General features: G+C 37.6%; 2 protein-coding genes and 1 long non-coding RNA gene across 3 annotated transcripts; all 3 read right to left on the reverse strand.

The window, feature by feature from the left end:
* Positions 1-851: 851 nt before the first annotated feature.
* dsela (dermatan sulfate epimerase like a) lies at positions 852-6,329 on the reverse strand. Its single transcript, XM_082172863.1, has one exon. It carries the CDS (start codon positions 5,557-5,559, stop codon positions 1,981-1,983), a length of 3,579 nt encoding a protein of 1,192 aa, XP_082028989.1. The 5' UTR covers positions 5,560-6,329; the 3' UTR covers positions 852-1,980.
* A 502-nt stretch (positions 6,330-6,831) lies between these two features.
* Positions 6,832-17,050, reverse strand: tmx3a (thioredoxin related transmembrane protein 3a). Its single transcript, XM_082172864.1, has 16 exons — positions 16,984-17,050; positions 15,645-15,699; positions 15,184-15,223; positions 14,946-15,069; positions 14,155-14,200; positions 13,993-14,073; positions 13,763-13,862; positions 13,417-13,494; positions 13,246-13,312; positions 11,759-11,857; positions 11,419-11,476; positions 11,284-11,337; positions 11,127-11,183; positions 7,652-7,781; positions 7,477-7,545; positions 6,832-7,280 (listed from the first exon to the last, which is right to left on the reverse strand). Exons 1-16 carry the CDS (start codon positions 17,018-17,020, stop codon positions 7,056-7,058), a joined length of 1,320 nt encoding a protein of 439 aa, XP_082028990.1. The 5' UTR covers positions 17,021-17,050; the 3' UTR covers positions 6,832-7,055.
* On the reverse strand, positions 9,667-10,620 carry LOC309501008. Its single transcript, XR_014206754.1, has 4 exons — positions 10,521-10,620; positions 10,095-10,148; positions 9,829-9,897; positions 9,667-9,728 (listed from the first exon to the last, which is right to left on the reverse strand). It is a non-coding gene; the product is annotated as an uncharacterized lncRNA (long non-coding RNA).
* Positions 17,051-17,141: the final 91 nt, after the last annotated feature.

Genomic DNA, 17,141 nt, shown 5'->3' on the forward strand with positions numbered 1-17,141 from the left:
CTGTCTGCTAATGAAGAAAACTATCAATCACTTTCATGAGATGCGTTAGAAGGCTACGGATCTAGGGTTTCAATACAATAATCTGAAAACAAATACATTTTCTGGCAAAATGTAGTGAGCTACCTAGCATCAAGGCATGATTTGTTCATTTGAATGCATGAGCTGTTGCTGTAACTCTGTATTTAACCCACAGTCAGTGTTTGGCTCTACACATTTGCAAAGTATTAAGTTAGCACCTAGGAAACCACAGTAAGATTCACAATACATCGTACTGCTCAAGGCCTGACTCATCTTAGCTTTTTTAGTGTAAATGACAAGTATTTTGAAGTGTAAAAAGAAAACATGAAGTTGGCACCAATGAGCAAGCTCTTTTCAGTCCTTACATGATTTGCTGCTGATAGTAGTGAAGTACCTGCTACTGATAATACATTTCTGCTCAAGCAAAGAAGTTGTAGGATCTTTATTTATCTGCTGCCCTCTGCTGGCGACATTTTATGAATAATTCTAGCATTTGAATTGCAAGTAAAATCTTTCATTCCCCTCTTTTTTAAGGTCTGTTACTGACTATTAAACACAGTTTTATTACCAGAAGCCACGTAAGTATTTTTTAACCATTTATTTGTACTATAAACAAGTATGTGTACATTTATGAATTGCCACATTCAACTTGACACTATTAATATTGTTAAACAAATTTGACTTATATCTAGTTGCTTCTCAGTTCAAATCACACAGTGTTCATGCCTTTTACCATCTTTGCAGTTCAGTTTTTCAGAAACTGCTTCATGCCAGTTAAATAAAATGCCAATGCCATGCCAATAAAAATAAAAAACACACCATATAAACCTACATGATCAGACATATGGTTTAATGTAGGGACTGATTTTTTGAAAAACATTATACTTAATATTCTCCATACAGACTCTATCCTATGAAGAATTGCTTGCTGAGTTTAGTCCAGAAGCATGCTGGGCACAAAGGAATGACTCTGCAAATAACACCGCACACGCACACGCACACGCACACACACACACACACACACACACACACACACACACACACACACACACACACACACACACACACACACACACAGAGACACACACACACACACTAAAGCAGCCTTTGCAAATGTTTTAAAAAATATCACATAAATTGCTATTATTTTCCTCCATTTCAGTTATCCCACAGTGAGGCTTAAACTCCAAATGCATGTGGTGCCATGGAAAATCCATTTGCATTGTGGCTTTTAATACATTGCGCGTTAGTAGTCTCTTAAAACTGCATTAAAATATTTCACCATTAAGATGAGAAATATGATGTTTTGTGGTTTTACTTGTTTGGGTTGTTAAATGTTCATGAGCAACTGATATAATTTCAGAAAAGTAAGACAGATTTGCTATTGGTGTTTAGTATATAGTTTATATAGGAATGCAAAGAAACAACAGGGAATAAATATTCACATACAGTACCCAAAAAAAAGACATTTGATGTCAATTGATGTGACATGTCAATAAAGTGATTTAATTGTACAGTCACACAGTGAACACCTTTTTTGCAAATCTATAGACCTACACATGAACTGGCTCTTATAAATGCAAAAAATAAGGTATCTTGGTGGGAAAATAACTGAAAATGACATTGTTCACTCAAAATAGTATAATTAACAATAGCATGCGTCTCACAACTGAAAAAAGTGAAAAATACTGTTAACCGCCCATCTGGTGGGAAATACCATAATCTTGTCTTCAAGTCAAACTAAATGTGTTTATGATCCAAGATTTGCATCTGGTGCTCATCTTAAGTGTTGAGCAATCACTTTTTGTTCTTTAGCAGATATAGACAGTCTAAACTCAGTTTTGTCTGTATGATTTACCTATATAAACATTGCTTAAATATCAGGATAAATAAATCAGTGCACAAAACAATTGGGCATATGATGAACTGTTTGCAAAAGCAATATGATAAAGGCAAAAACATTTACAAAAAAGAATGACTGACTGTATGTCTTTTATAACCCAGCTTCTCCATCACAGGCCAACATGTATCCTCAATGAGTTTAATCTCATCTATGGCCATTTTTGTCTTCCACATGTTGATTTTGGCAGGTGATATATCTCCTTCATATATCAGATTATACAAATTTGTGGACGTGGCAAATGTCAGCTGGTTTAATGCAGCTGGTGCAATTGGTATTCCAATAAAGTTATGTATTGTTCTCGCCGTCTTTTCAGGAAAATATACAACGTCCTCGAATTTGACTATTAAGTAAGTGTGTGTGGGGAGGCTTCCGCTCACCTTGAGCCCTGCTGAATTGTGAGCCAGCCATAGCTGAGCTAGCAGCTGTACAGGGTTGGGATCTGGCTGGGAGAGGATCTTCTTTAAAGGAAGAAACTGTGAGTCCACTGTAGAACAGCCCTGATCCACACCATCAATGTTCTGCTTAAAAATGTTGGCGATGTGCCTTTTAATATTCTTACGCAAGTACAGGCTTGGCTTACTGCTGTAGAGCATTAGATAAATCCATGCACGTGGGTCTCTGACCACATGAACTGAGCGAAGTGAGCGACCTATGACCTCTTGAAGATACGGCAGCTTTAAGAACCAGCCACCACTGCCCATGCTCAGCACCGGCCGGGCATTTGGGTACTTTAATAGGTGCTGCCTGAGCTCTTGTATGTATCCGATGTCCAAACGCTTGCTGCTTCCTGTCCTTGTTTGCTCTGACAGCAGCATTCTTCTCTTTCTTTGACCTTTCTCTTTGACATTATTCGCTGTTTTGTCATTGCTCTGGTGCAACTGAATGTTCTGCAGGTGCATTTTCACATTGTGGACTATGGAGTGGAACCATCCCTGAATAACTCGAAATCGTCCATTTTGAGCATCTGCTCCAGACCACTCGCAAGCGTCCACCAGAGAGACGAAAGGAGACACGGGGAACCGCAGGTAGGTGGAAGGGATCCGGAGGTATACAAAGTCAGAGCTGTTATCAAAAAGGAGCTGAAGGATCTCCGCACCAGAGCCCGGCATAGATGTGATAGTGATGACGGGGAGGAGGTCGGGGACGCTAGAGTCTGTTCCATCATATATGCTGCTGTCTTTTGATTTGACTTTGCACGAGAGCTGTTCGCAGACGTAAAAAACAGACAAAAGTTCAGTCACCCACAAAAACAGCACACATATCAGAGTGCAATGAATTAGCATTTTGAACGACACGTGAAATTTCTTCTTTTTTATTATGAAAGCTAAAGCAAAACATAGAGTCAGTATCGCAGAGATGTTTACTGCCAATCCAAAGTCAAACACAAAATCTTTTGTGACTTGACTTGGCAAAGTTTGAATTCCCTGGCCAAACTGAACTATTCTTTGATTGTCTTCTGTTTTAGCAAAGCCTGCAAAGCCCAAGTAACTATGTCTAGCCTCAATGTCTTTGTAGTTTGTTACAACTGACACAACAGTCTCAGTGTCATTAAGAGTTACTGATATCCTTACTCCATTTTTACTCTTGTCTATGAATCTACAGTCCGAGACCTTGACGTATGGGCCATACATCAAGTAAGCAACTCTGGCGACAGGGTTCTCCATGGGAAAGGTCACGTTTAAGAACTGCGTCCATCTCTTTTTGAATTCCGCAGCCTGTTCTGCCTCTTGTATCCTGGCAACGGGGCTGGATCCTTGCATGTCCAGCCAAAACATTTTGTAATGTGCATCCCACACATCCATCAGAGCCCCATTGTATTTTCCAAACGATCTGTGAGGAACGTATCTGAAATCAATGTCTAGGTTGTGAAAAAACGCACTGAGGGAACTGAGAGGGGAGTGCTCGTGTTTCTCAATGTGGTCCAGCACGAATAATGTTTGAGAGTTAAGAAGCACAAGTGCCCGATACACACTCTTTAGCTTCATGGCGGATGAATAGGCTGAAGCAGACTCTCCACTCACAAACAACATGTCCTCATGCGACGAAGCTGCGATGACCTCCCCGGCGGTTTCCCCAACTTCCTTTTCTCCCCATCGTAGCCACTTTGAACATTCCCCCAACTGTCCTTCCCATGGCTGATTACACTGGCTGGTGGGTGAGGGGGAAAATACCAGCACATTGTTAAGATAGCTGTATTTAGGACCATACAAGGCTTCAGAGACAAACATCTGTCCATTTGGTGCAAAAGTGAAGGAGTTTTGATCAGGGTGTTCATGCCCTGGGTTGAAGTTCGTCCAGCCTTCTACCCAAGAATAAGGTTGGGCATGGACAATATCGTACACTGCTCGCCCTCCTAATTTTCCAGATTTAAATGACACAAAGGTATTACCCTGAGCTTGAGGTAACCCTGCCCCATACGTCACTACACCCCAGTTGGAGAAAACGTGCATGGTTGCTTTGTTAAAGTCAGGTGGAGGCGATGAATTTAACTCAGAGTCATACCATATGTACTCAGTATGCAAAGTAGCCCAGCGTTGGGCTGCTGATTGCATCATGGGTCCATCTTTAGGACGATGCTTCCTAATCTGCTCTGCCAGCCAGTTTCCCGAGCCATTTCGGAGCACGTATGCATCCAGAAATACAAGCTGGCTTTCAGGTCCATAGAACCAGTTGTAATTGGAGTCTGCAATGCCAACCGTTCGTTGAAATCCAGGAAGCAGAGTAGCGAAGTAAAACATGAAGTGAGCTCTGAGCCAGTTGTTCTGCGTGTTGTCTATCTGAAAATGACGCAACGCTAAGTAAACGTACTGAGTGATAGATTTTGCTGTGTAGCTACCATATGCAACACCCTCATCGAGAGAGCCATCGACAATGTGGCTGAGAAGGAACATGGTCTTTTCCATGTAGTTCACTGATATTTGCTTCCATATCATGGTCTCTGGGTCATTATGTTCCCCTGCCACAAGAGCGCCAATGAGAATGGCTAGTATATTTGTTGTCTGGTGGTTCTGTAGAAACTGTTTTCCCCATCCTCTGTGCTTGGAGAGCTCAAAAAGTTCCTCGGTAACGGATCGTATTTTCTTGAGATATCGCAATCTTCTCCGGGTGTCAAGAAAGGTGTAAATGAAATCATACGCTGTGGCAAAACCAGTGAGGGAGTGGGCAATCGGAACCTCATCATTTGGGGCACTGGACACCATCCAATCTGGATACTCCACCATTCTGTCCATGTACTCAATCAAAAACTGAGAGGCGGCAGCATCCTCAGGTTGAAGCAAACAGTACAGCGCAAGAGGTGGCAAATTGTTGCCATAAATCTCATTCCATTTCTTGCCGAAATCCTCGTGGTTCACCGGAGGCTGGTAAGCAGCTGCATTGGATAACATAACAGAAACTGCATTTTGAATCACTTTAAATATGTGTCTATGCGTGGTGGTGGACCTCTGTTTCATGAAACGCACCTCTGTCAGATCAAAGTATAGCTTGGGGTGAAGGTGTGCTGACAAGGTGGTATTGTCTGTTTGGCGTTCATTCAAAGACACATATCTGTCTGAGGCAGACGAAATTCCACAGAAAGTAAGTCCCACAGCCAAGACACAGAGCAGAACTGCAGACATCTGCATGTTCTCCATATCCATGATACAAGAAACAGATGTGGTGCTTTTCTTTTTGAAAGCTCCTCCTCCAAAGCACCCAAAAATTGTTATTACTCCAACTTAATTCACATGTAGAGCTGGAGATATTATTTTCATTTCAGGCAAAAACCCAAGTGTCTATGATACATAAATATGTAGCGAGTAGGAAACGTTCAGATTTCGTTGAGAAAACATGCTTTTAACTCCATAATAGTGTTGCGTCTAAACTAAAGCTTCATAAACCCACGCAAAACAAAATATCTTCCGCATTTATTTGTATTATTCAGCAGGATAATGTCAATATCATCTCTCGCTAATATTTACAACTACATCCGCGCTAAGTACCATAACGGAAATATCATAAAGAGAGGTGTCAAATAAACTTCCGTTTTCAGAATCCGTCTTTACAAGTTTGATCCGCTGTTTCCAGAGAAAGTTGCAGCGTTCGGCGGTAACTGTTCACACTCACAGCATGTAAAGTCACTGTTAACGCCTTTTACTCATCCTGTGACACGAGAAGCGAGATAATCCATTAATCCACTTTGAGGTGAAGGAAATTTACCGCTTGCTGGGACGTTTGTGGTGATGTTTTCTCATTTGTTTTGAAGCAGACATATTTGAAGAATCCATATGCTTTCAAGCCATTTCAGTGTCACTTTTTAGGTTTTAAGGTTAAGTTTCCTCCATTAAATTCTTCCATGACAGAACTGTCTCAGTGTTATAAGGCAAGTCGCTTTTTCCATCTTCCAAACTATAGTAGCCTACAACTATCACTTTTGGCATTTACCATTTTTAATATGGTCGATAGATGGCGTCGTAATATCACATTGTGTGGTTTTATATATTTCCGGTAATCATGTCGTTTTGTTTTACTGATTAAAATGCTATACTAATATAAAGTATAGTTTTATAGTTATTAATTATATCATGTAATTTAGCCACAAGTCAGAATATAGTTTGACTTTGAAGCAGACACAGGTCACAAAAATGGGTTGAGAACTCTTTCATAGCCTACTTAATACTTGGCCTTTTAAAAACAAAAAGAAAAGAAAAAAATACCCAGGGACCTCCAACATGGTACAGTAGAATGTTCAAATGAATTTGAACACAACTTGTTTACAGCATACATTTACATTTATGCATTTGGCAGACGCTTTTATCTAAATTTTTATAGGTATGTGCAATCCCCTGGAATCGAACCCACAACCTTGCATTGTTAACGCAATGCTCTTACCACTGAGCTACAGGAAAGCTTACATTTATGGCCATATAGCCTATGTGCTTTATTCATTTGATTTAAAATATGTATAGACTTGTTTCACATGATGGAAGCTTAATAAAATAAATTAAGTTGATTAAGTTATTTGAAGTTTATTTGATAAAGAAACCAACCACAATATCAACAATGCAGACTGGGAAAACAATTTATAAAAATGGGGAAAGCAGTATGACATACTATGATGTTACAGATTAACATGATCCTCAATAAACAGTCCATGTTAATCCTCTTTCTTCGCTTCAGAGGTTTTTTCTGTGCTGCCAGGCTGCAATTCTGTTGCCTTCTTTCCGTGTGCATCCAAAGCAGGACTGGCTGTAGCTCCTTCCTCAGGTTTTTCATCATTTGCTGGTACAGCAGTACATGTAGCCCAGATAACCATTACAGCTATGCCCACAGGCAGTCCACACACAAAACAGGAGAAGATCGGAGCTGTCTGGAACATTGACTGAGATCGAGGAGATTTATATTAGTTACTGGGACAACAGTAACCAAAATATTAGCCTCAAGTAAATATTTGATGAGGATGTGATCAGCCGTGTGCTTTGGTTTTGGTGCGTTAAGCGTTTGGTAAATATTTGGGAAAAATTTTTATAAGAGTAAATCTATCCTTCTGCTAAAATAATAAGTGTTGTCAGACTTACCACCACAGTAGACTTCGCTTTAAAGAAAATTCTCTTAGTGCACTGCAAAAACCCATTTCCTCCGAGTAGCTGGTTAAGGCAAATGGAATTTTATTAGAAAAGGCCCATTGTATTTCGCAAGAAGGAAGTTATATGACAGAAAAGATGGAGAAGAAAACACCTTCGCGCCTCATACCGAAGTGCTGCCATCCAGAACGCTGTTGAGAAAGCGAAGTAAATCCTCAATGGTCTTAATCTTACTTTCTGGTAGACAGTATCCATCAATGGTCATATTCAGCACAATTATGGAGGGGATCGCAACTTCTCTGAGAAGAAGAAACATATTAGTGGTGATTATACAAAAATATATGAGCACAGAATGGCAGGTAATATTCTGCCATTCTGTCATATCTCTGTAATATATATAAAATATATCATTTTGTATTCATCTGTGTCAGTGGCTTTAAATACAGTTCTTGCACTTTGCTCCTGCTGAAATCTGCACTGTTAGACTTTTCAAGGGTTTTTTACAGTAACTTACTGGCAACACTGTTGCCAGTAAGTTACTGTAATTAAGAGTTACAGTACCAAACCATATTTCAGTTTTGTGTAATACAGTGCATTACTGTAAAAACGAAGCTAATCAGTACAGTGCATTACTGTAAAAACGAAGCTAATCAGTACACTACTGTAATTATTTTTATTTGTACTAAATATAAATTAGATTTGATAATTTTGATATATGATTAATTTTATTTTTATCCTACATAAGTACTACTTTCATACAAACCAATTAGACAAAGTTATCACAAAATACCATTTTTTTATTTAAAACATTTCATATATATCACAAAATAAACATGCCAATGCTGGAAATGATGTGTGAAATTTTTACACATTAATGGGTGAGTTTAGGGATAATGTTTTTTGTGTTAATTTTAACTCATTCATTGTGTTAATGATTTTAACAAAGTAAATATGTCAGAGAGGTTAACACAAAGATGTGTAAACGTGTTAAATTAACACATTATGTGCTGTCCTTCACTGCAAACATTTTTGAAAACATACATAAAACCATAAACAAAACATTAGCATTTGACTAAATCAGGGTTCACCAATCTCGGTCCTGGAGGGCCGCTGTCCTTCAGAGTTTAGCTCCAACCAGCTCCAACACACCTGTTTGAAAGTTTCTAGTATGCCTAATGAGACCTTGATTGGCTGGTTCAGGTGTGTTTAATTGGAGTTGGAGCTAAACTCTGCAGGACAGCGGCCCTCCAGGACCGAGATTGGTGAACCCTGGACTAAATGAATGTAGTCATTGGTTGTTTAGCTTATACAAGTATTATAATGAAATATCAACCATTACATTCATAAAACTGCAGAATATAAATACATTTTTAAGCATTCAAAAAGGAAATGTCCAACACAGGACAAAACACAGTTCTTTTCACAATACATGACACATAACCCCACCTTCAAAATAATTTCACTTATTTCCAAAAATTTGTTGGATTCATGTACACTGGAGGCCAAAATAAGTATTTAAGTGTCTTAATGTTTTTGAAAGAAGTCTCTTTGATGCTCAAGAAACATTTCTTATTATTATCAATGTCTGACTGTCTACTCCATCTTTTCTACAGCATAGGAGTAAAAGTCATCATCAAAATAATCTTTAAAAAGCCAACACAATGTTTTTGTCCACCTTTGTGAATAAATGAACTTCTCCAAAGATTGGTTCCTGTTCAGAACTTGATTGACAACATCAGAGTGTTCCCTGGTCTGCATGCGTGCCCACAAACACAAATGTACTCAGTCCTTCAGAGGAGATCCCGGTTCCAACACTATATGAGAGAGAGAGAGAGAAAGAGAGAGAGAGTATTAGTGTCACATTATTTTTAACCTCCTTTTTTTGTTAATTTTTATTATTATTTTCACAAAAACTTAAGAATATATATTTGTAAACAGCTTTTGTCAATAAATAGCATACAAAAGAACTAAATAAAATTATGCCAGATTAAATTTTAATACTTACAAATCCTAAATTCTGTCCAAAAATGCTGAGATCCATAGAAAGAACGACTGAAATCGATGATTTTAGCCCATTTCAGCTTGTCTGCAGTGAAGGAGTCCCTGTTTGAGACAAATACACAGTAAGATACATGCAAGAAATCACTGTGTGATGATCGTTCTCCTTCCTACAGTAGTTAACCCACCTGCGTGCTGATGTTAGGACCTTCCTAGTCAGGTGGGACTGCAATGGTAGAGTCTTCTGGCTAATAAAATATCAAAATAATGCAAAAATATAAACTTAAGTTGTTTAGAATGCTAGATTTTGTATTAATGAATTAGTGAGAGTTTTACTGCAGTGCTTACCTGGATACATTTAATCTGGTGAGACTGAACAAAGACAATGGTCCATCTTCTGATTGGTTCATTTGCTGTCTAATAAAGTTAGACATAAGGCAAAGGTCACTTATTTGATATAAAGTTAGCCAATTTTATAGAGATTTTATAAGATATTGTAAGATATTGTAAGCTACTTAGTCTGCACCAGTGGCTCAAAAGCAATTTTCACATAGCGTATTGCTAATCATTTCAGCAAATTTATCTCAAAATATATCACAAATGGGCTGGCCTACCTCTGGAATCTTGCTGGAAGTCACTGGCGCGAATTGGCGCTTTGTTGCAGTTGCCTTTAAACACAAAAATGGAAGTAAATATTAAATTCCATTAAAAAAAAAAGTATAATATGGTATAGTTTGCAAACTAATGCTAAAACTATAAAGGTTCTCATCAGTAGGCCAACATTAGGCTATAAACAGAATTTCACATTAGTTTATTCACATTTATTGTTAATGTAAACGCGTTGCTCGTTGGCATATTTTAACTCGACAATTCAATAATCTAACAAAGTGTGTAAAATGAAACGTTAGCTCAGTTTACCATGGTAAAGTTCGTTACCGCCATGCTGACGACGAGTAACTTTAGGCTAACGTTAACGTTATAACATAGGTTAAACTGGGCACAATCCTGACAACACACACAGAATGTTTTTTTTTTTTTACCTTGCTTGCTGATCTCTCTCTCTCGGTGAAGTGAATTCCGTCTCTTCCCCGGGCCAGACACGAACGTCGCGATCCAACAAAAGACAGACCCCACTGATATTACACTGGATGCTCTGACGCGACACGACAAATCCCAGACAGTCAGTGTAGTGCATAGACTGTAAAAAATAGGTGTAGTGATGCGCCGCGGCCGTTATATTTCTGACTTAGTCCGATACGAGTCCAAGCGCTCGCGCTATTTCTGACAAGGGATAAACAGGTATGCATTTAAAGGTCCGGTCGCTTCAATGTGTCCAATATAGACAGCCTCTGGCTATTATAGCGTTGTAGACACGCGGTGTAAGGCAAAAATTAGGAAATAAAAAGCACGATGGAATGGTGCCAGCCAGAGAGGCAGTTACGTCAAATACAGTAGTATACAGCAAATTTAAAAAATACAGTAAGTCTCTGTATGTGGTGTTAGACGTCACAGAAAATTCCCATGATGCAATGGGAATCACAGTTATTTACTGTAAAGAGAAATAGCAGTATAATACTGGGGGATTTAAAGTAAATAACTGTAGAAATTACAGAAAAGTCTAACAGTGTGCGTCCAATTTAACTCACCCCATAATTAAACCGTTGATATATTCATTACCATCCATATAACCAAACTGGTACTCGCTAGGAGAAGAAAAAAACAATATGGCCTTTGTTAACAAATAATTTGATAAACTCAGATGTCAGGTGCTGTTTTTATAGTTCATATAAATTTGCTACCTACCTTTTATAATGATCTCTGTATTCAGTAGACAGCCTTTCCATCAGAGTTTTGTAACTAAAGAGAAATAATGGAGGGGAAAACTGGCTATTGGCATGGTTTTGATGTCTTCCGTGCACATTTTCTAATGTTACTTACCGAATGCTTTCTTCAGATGGATTTTTCTCATCTACTACTGCCAATGCCACAAGTTTACCTTTGAGGAAAGTGTGAGAAATGAACAGCGTCACAACAAATGATGTATGCATGGGAAGTTCACATAATCACAATATGTCAAAGCATCGTTTTCACACATAAATATTGTATCTGGGCAGAAAGTCATCATCTACTGTAGCAGTTTTGTTTTATCACCTAGTGGCAAAAAACATAGAAATGGTGTTAATTAATGACAATGCACTTTGTAAACTTGAATAGGTTATTAGGAAATAAGACAAATAAAATAAATACTATATATGTTCATATAGAAAGACAGGCTTACTTTGTTCTCCCATCTGGTACAGACTGAAACTATCGATTTGGAAGTAAGAGGGAAAACGTTCTCGATTTATCCAGGAAGACAGATCACCATCAAGAAATTCTATAGAAATGATCAAACAAGAGAGATTAAACTTTTTATTTCTTCATGTACATTTAATGTGTTCATGTAATAAATGTAGCTCTACACTTATTAAAGGTCACCATCAAGCCTGTGCAAACAATATGCAAAGTTAAACACTCAAAAATGTTTAATCATAATAAACAAATGATCTTTCATTTTATTATCAAAGTGTTTCTGTACAGTAACTGTGCGTTAAATTATGCAAAATACGTTACTTGCACACAGTCAAGTTGTTGACTTAAAGGGTGTGTACTGGATGATAGCCCAGACGAAATGTTCAGAATAAGCCACATGACAGAGGAGAGCTGGAACACTTTACTGTCTCTGTATTCTCATAATTTGGAATATAATGGTAAGAAACCATTGCTATATTTATAATGTCTTCTCAAAAATCTTTTCACTTGTTTATTATATACATGCAAGAACCTGTGGCAAGTACTTATAACAAAACAAGTACTTTTGTGTTTATAAACATGAATTCCAGCAATAAAGAAAATGTGCTTTCATATCAGATATATTGGTGTGCTGTGACCTGTAATAGTTATTTAACATTTTTGTGAACTTTTTTCACCTTTTATTGTCTGTTTATGCTTCTGTTTTTAGGAGGATTACCATCTGAACTATGTTATGAAAAGTGGCCATTTAATGTAAATAATGTCAGGTAAGCAATTCATAAGGACTGACTTCCCACTTGAAACAATAGCATGGATATCAGGAGTTTTTTAGCAGTGATAAGACAAGTGCGGGCTATAATTTGATCCTATATGCTCAATTGAAAAACAAAACAAAAAAAAACTTTTAGCATTAATTAAAAAATAAAATTCTGACCAAATCTGTATTTCTTTTTAGGCAATCAAGAAGATGTTAATATATAATATCTGCTGCAGAATCTACATTCTACACCTTGTCTTTAACCTTGCTCCATGGATGTGTTAACTATTAATATCGTAGAGGACTCGTCTGACAGCGCCGCGTTCTGGGTCCAGGTTCAGTGTGCTGATCCTTTCCTGCTAAACTTCTGGCTCCAAAAGACCTTCTTCAACAACGGGGAAGTCCAGCAGATCAACACCCTGAGGATAAACGGCTGCCATGGGCTAGTGTTTGTTTTGAGGGTGCTGCATCGTTCTTCACGCCTGCCTAATTCCCATTATTGGTGCCCTTTCCTAGTGACACTCTGCCTCGATGCCCTGGCATTTCACTACCACCTCCCCACTCTGCCCCAGTGGAACGGCACCCTTCGAGAGGCGATGAGAGGAAACAGCCTTGAACTCAGACGCTGAGCGACTATGAGATTTCGCTGCTTACAGATCCTGTTAGTTTCAGATATTCGCTTGGTAAAGTGATGCACTGCAAGTAGTACATCTTACCATTGTAGAGGTAGTACGTGCCATCTTTGAACACAGCAACAACGGGAACATCCTGCAGAGTGACTGCCTATGGAGAAAATCAATAATGGATCGATTTGGTTTATTTTCTAAGAAGTTGAAAATATCGGATTATTTTACAGAGGGATTTTCTCTGAAAAGTGAAACTTTTACCTTTGGAAGGATTTCCTTAGATGCAGAGAAAAAATAAGTGTGGACAATATACTCAGTTGCAGCTTTATAGTATTCCTTCTGTAAAAAAAAAAACAAGAAAAAAAAACTTGAATTATATTTCACTAGCAGTCGAATATGATCCATTCCTGAATGACTTTGCATGACTTGCCAATAAATATATTCACACAGTTTATTTATAAAACAAAAATAAAATACAATCTAATAGTAGTTGTGAACTCATGCTCTACTGTTCATTAATTTGCATTTCATTCCTATTCCAATGTAATTCAGTCAATCATTGTACATAATTCCTGTATGACAGGCATTCATTTTACATAATGTGTACCTTAAGAAGCGACTCCCCTCCAATGTAAACGAAGATAAGATCATGACGACTCATAACATGCTGGAACAACTGAACACTAGAGAGTGGTCTTACCACAGGACTAGATTGAATAAAAAAGGACAAGGGGATTGCATGAAGAGAATTACAACTAACTGACATAAGACTAAGGTCAGTGCAGAACACGAAAGACAAAATACAATTCATTATGGTGAGATTTACTCTAGAATTACCCTGAAACTCTATTGGTAAATTCAATAATAGCATCCTTTGTTCTTGGCCCTTTGTAGTCAAAAGACAGATCCCCTTTAAACCTTATGAACAAAACAAATAAAAAGAATCAAATACAACATGACCAATAATTTATGTATGATAACAAGTAGGCATTAACTCACAGTTTTATGGTTGGATATCCACGAATATTAAACTCTGAAGCAATGCCTAAAGACACAAGAGATCAAGCTTTTGTGTTTTATTTGCAAGAATTATTATTATTATTATTATTATTATTTATACATAAGTGGAGAAGCATTTCAGAGATAATAATGGTAGTACTCATACTTAAAAGATTGTCATTAGTTCACTGTAGCTATATCATTAGTAGATCTCAATTATTGTTAATTTGCTTGGATTTTTTTAAACACTAATCTAATCTAATCTAATTAATAACAGGGTTTATCAATGGTGGGGGGTAAAACAAAAGACATGGGCAACATTTTATTTAGCTAGAAAGCTTATGCGTGAACTTAATAAGAAGAAGATTATTAAGTCGGAATACAATGAACAACCTAATTCCAAGAAACTAAAAGGATTGCTGAAATGCAACTTATGCCATATGGCCATCTGGTTAACAAGATACAGACTCAATACAGACTATGTATACAGTTCAACGAACTGAGTCTCATGAACGCATGAGGCCTGCTTAACTAATCCCATTAAACAGCAGGTAAGCCAATCCTGCCGTTTAAGTAGCATACTAATTGGTTGCTAAGCAATGGCCTGGTGTGGCATTACCATTACTGTCATCTCAAACCAAGCTACAGCACTAGCTTTCATCTAAGGATCCTAAGGGGGGTATGGCATAAATGCAGTTTTTGGTAATCTTAAAAATGATTTTAGGTATGCATTCAGTGTAACCAAAGCTTTCCAACATACACACTTTTGCACACACATGAATGGAACCCACTTGTGTGCTCTGTGGTATCAATCTTGCCGACATTAACAGGAGAGCCCAGACTCTTCAGCTCTGCACCGACTTCATACCATATTGGCTCAAATGTGTGACAGTATGCGCACCATGGAGCATAAAACTGCAATACAAATTCATTTTAAAAAACCTTCATGATATCACACAGTTGGCATGTTAGAAATTTGCAAAACACACAGCATAAAATTGCATAAATTAGACTGCACTGTACTCTCACCTCCACCAGCCAGAGTTCATCCTGCCGGTATTCCTTAAACCTGTAAATGTGAACTGTTTAATGCATTCAATCAAACATTCATATCTATATGTCTGTTCATCTGTCTGTGTCTGTTTGTATGTATGTATATTATTAATAGAAATAGTAGGCTATAGCTAAATAGATAGACAGACACAATTATAAACAATTCTATCTATCTATCTATCTATCTATCTATCTATATATCTATCTATATATCTGTCTGTCTGTATGTATATTATTAATAGAAATAGTATAGCTAGATAGATAGTCACATATAAAATTATATAGTAGGCCTATCTATTATTATGCAAAATCATTAAGTGGCATTTCTCAAGATCTCAGTACATTGCATGCAACAAAAATAACTACGCTGCATTGACAACACCTACACTACTAAAGCACAATCAATTCCTTTACAATGTGAAGCACTTATAGCCTACTTGTCATCGAGTTCCTCCACGTATCCTGACACCACAGCAATGACCAAAAGAAACGCTATCACAAAAAATATAAATAAATGCAGTGACATACAGTTAGGCAATACGTGTCATTCAGTCATGTTAATAAGATTAGTATTTTGCAGTTTTATGTTGGCGAACATGGTTTCCAATTAGTAGGCGTGCATACCTGTAAGTATTAAGTTTCTCATTCTTGCTATCCTTGTATCTTGTCATTAACCGCGCAATGTCCTTTAATGTTACAGACAGCAGAGTCGGTGTTGGGTTAGTGACATAATCATCAGACTGGTAGTAGCCTAATAAGCTCTTGACCGACTGACTAGATTAACCCCATTGCCCCGAGGGGTAGGGACGCACAGATTTAGGCCACACACTGAATATGGACAAGTGGAAGGTTTCATCGCGCAACTAGTTTGAATTAGATTTTAGTCATGTATTTTCCAGCGTTGCCTACACCAAACACATGAAAACACTGTATCAGTCTACATAGACCTATTAACAACATGTTCTGCTGTTAAATGTTTAAAACTGTAAAAAAAAAAAAAAAAACTGTGTTTGATATCACTCAATGGCAATTGAATATATTCAGATAAGCCAGTTTACCAACTAAACCACAAACTCTCCCAATATTAGTCTTCTTATTGTTGTTGTCATTTTGGTCCCTCTTTATATTAGGTGTCTTAACTAGTATTTATAGTATATCCCAATAAATAAATTATTGTGTTTGTTTGTATCAAAAGACTTTGCTGCTATTGAGGTGGAATAAGTGTAATATTAGATGTTAGGGACAGGTTTTTAAGTGGTGTGGGGTCAACAAATTTGCCCCTTGGCCTCTGTCCATCATGGCCTCCTAATCATCTCCATATGTACTGATTGGCTTCATCACTGTCTCCTCTCCACCAGTAAGCTGGTGTGTGGTGGGCGTTCTGGTGCAATATGGCTGCCGTCGCATCATCCAAGTGGATGCTGCACATTGGTGGTGGTTGAGGAGATTCCCCCCTTCCACGTAAAGCGCGTTGAGTACCTAGAAAAGCGCTATATAAATGTAACAAATTATTATTATAACAGTGTAACTAAGAAATTATTTGCAGATTTTAGGTTACATGCAGGTAGTCTATTTTAAAACAGAAGTAGACCCACAATAAGTGCACTGTAGCAACTAATTCATGTAAATATTAGAACACTTTATATAAAGGGGGTTTATTATTATTATTATTAGTAGTAGTAGTAGTAGTAGTAGTAGTAGTAGTAGTAGTAGTAGAAGTAGTAGTAGGCCTATACAATTGACAACTATTAGGCTACATGAATCATATTGTTTTACCTTGAAGAATGTTTTCTCTGCCAAAAGATGGCGCCATAATCCATTTGGAATACAGCTTTATTGGAAGGCATAGCTGTGCTAAAATATAAGTGGGCATCATTACATTAATTCTATATACATAACAATTTACCCACAGTGGGTTAGTAATTTTCGAATTC

Source organism: Leuciscus leuciscus, assembly GCF_965113295.1.
Source record: "Leuciscus leuciscus genome assembly, chromosome: 6".
Taxonomy (NCBI): domain Eukaryota; kingdom Metazoa; phylum Chordata; class Actinopteri; order Cypriniformes; family Leuciscidae; genus Leuciscus; species Leuciscus leuciscus.